This window comes from Loa loa (assembly GCF_000183805.2).
Source record: "Loa loa unplaced genomic scaffold supercont3.1588, whole genome shotgun sequence".
Classification (NCBI taxonomy): domain Eukaryota; kingdom Metazoa; phylum Nematoda; class Chromadorea; order Rhabditida; family Onchocercidae; genus Loa; species Loa loa.
In genome coordinates this window covers 1-1,862 of record NW_018109767.1, presented here as the reverse complement: position 1 = coordinate 1,862, position 1,862 = coordinate 1, and the positions used below count along the sequence as shown (strand labels likewise).

The following is a 1,862-nucleotide window of genomic DNA, read 5'->3' as shown; positions in this document are numbered from 1 at the left end:
AGGTTAAAATAAGCAAAAAAAAAAAAAAAATAGGAAAGACCATACCTTTTAGCTGATTTAGCCTAAAAATAAGCAAAAAAAAAAAAAAAAATGGAAAGCCATACCTTTTGCTGATTTGCCCGCAAAACACGATCATATGCATTCAATTCCAGTACTCTGGACATAAAAACACGCTGCTGTGTTTCGACATCAAGTGTTAAACGATTTATAAGTTGCTCCAGTTGTGCAAATGTGACTGGTTTATCAGATCTGCAGAAATTAGTTAACGGGTATATATAATGGAAACAACTGAGACTTGTAACTTGTATACCCCTAACAAACGAATACAAAAAATGATTCTGTAAAAACAAAAATGAAGGGATCGAATGTCAAGTTAAAATACTTCTGGTTACTAAGAAAGGAAAACTCGCCATACTAATCAAATCCACATCTCTGTCTACACTTCAAATTATTGCTAACAGCATTTGCAGCGCTTTATGGAGGAGCCATTTCTAGATGTTCAGTTTTTAAAAGCACAACAACTAATCTGCGGCTGACTTACCTCTTTCATCCATTTCTTCCTTATATCTTCTTCGTCCACAAATCGAAACTTCAATTATAACATGGAACAAATATAACTTACGTAATAGCAGTAGCAGCAGGAATAGCGCCAGCTAAAGCATTTGAAGTTATTGTTGAAGCTGCAGTTGTAACTGTTACGGCAGAAGCAGCTGGTGAATTAGCTGCGATTGTTTTCGATGAATATAGTAATGAAGGCAGTGTTGAACCGGTTGATGTACTTGTGGTAGGCATAGTTGTGGTAGATTGTAAAAAGGACGTCATAATTGGCAACGAAGCAGAACTTACTGCTGTTGTTACCATTGCTGCTGCTGTTGTTGCTGTTAATTGTCCACTGCAACATATCAATGATCAATGGCTTAGTGAAATCAAGAAAGATATAATATATTTTAAAGACAAAAAGGAGCTCAAAAGACTGCACAATATTTGGCCCTGGTAAAAAATTTTATCAAAAGATTAGAAAAGAAAATTAAGCAAAATATCCTAGAATGCCTGATTCTCAAGCATATGTTTCAAACCAGACTATTCTAAACTACTTATAAATTCAGTTCAGACCAATTTAGCTACAGCATAAAAACATGTACAAGTTGGTAAACACTTACAAGGTAAAGTCATTAGCTGTTACGGTAGTCATACCAGTTGCAGTCTGCGGCATAACTCCAAATAATGGCACTGCCGAAGCGGTTGAAGTCATGCTGAAAGGAAATGAAAAGTGGCGATTATACACAAGTAGGGAATTTTAAGAAATTTTTTAGCAAAGGTCACGAACAATAACAACGATACGTGGCAACACTGTACACATTACTAACAGAGTATAAAAACAGTCCGAAGGTTTAATGAAAATACTGACAAGTGCTTTTATACCACAAGTTCAACTTTTTGACGTTAAAATCAAACTCGAATGAAAATAATGACCATATTGCGACGAGGAAAAATGGTTTTGCTGTATGAATTTATGACTTAAATTTTGCAAAGTCTTATGATTTAAGTGAAACTAGAAGAGTCAACTACACTCTTGAAGAGAATGAGTGAGGAGCAGCGCAAAAGCAGTAATAAATAAATAAATGGATAAATAAACAAATGAATAAATAAATTAATTAATTAATCAGCTAATTAATTAAATAAGTGAACAAATAAATAAATGATTGATTAATTAATGAAAAATAAATAATCGAATAAATATTGAATAAATAAATAAGTAAATATATATATATACATATATGTATATATATATATATATATATATATATATATATATATATATATATATATATATATATATATATATATATATATACTATATA

The 1,862-nt window shown here is 31.5% G+C and overlaps 1 protein-coding gene across 1 annotated transcript; it reads right to left on the bottom strand.

The window, feature by feature from the left end:
* Positions 1-104: 104 nt before the first annotated feature.
* LOAG_15171 (hypothetical protein) lies at positions 105-1,252 on the bottom strand (the record flags this gene model as incomplete). Its single annotated transcript, XM_003150663.1, has 3 exons — positions 105-249; positions 623-892; positions 1,161-1,252. Coding segments are annotated over 3 exons (507 nt in total), but the record flags the coding sequence as incomplete, so codon positions are not given.
* Positions 1,253-1,862: the final 610 nt, after the last annotated feature.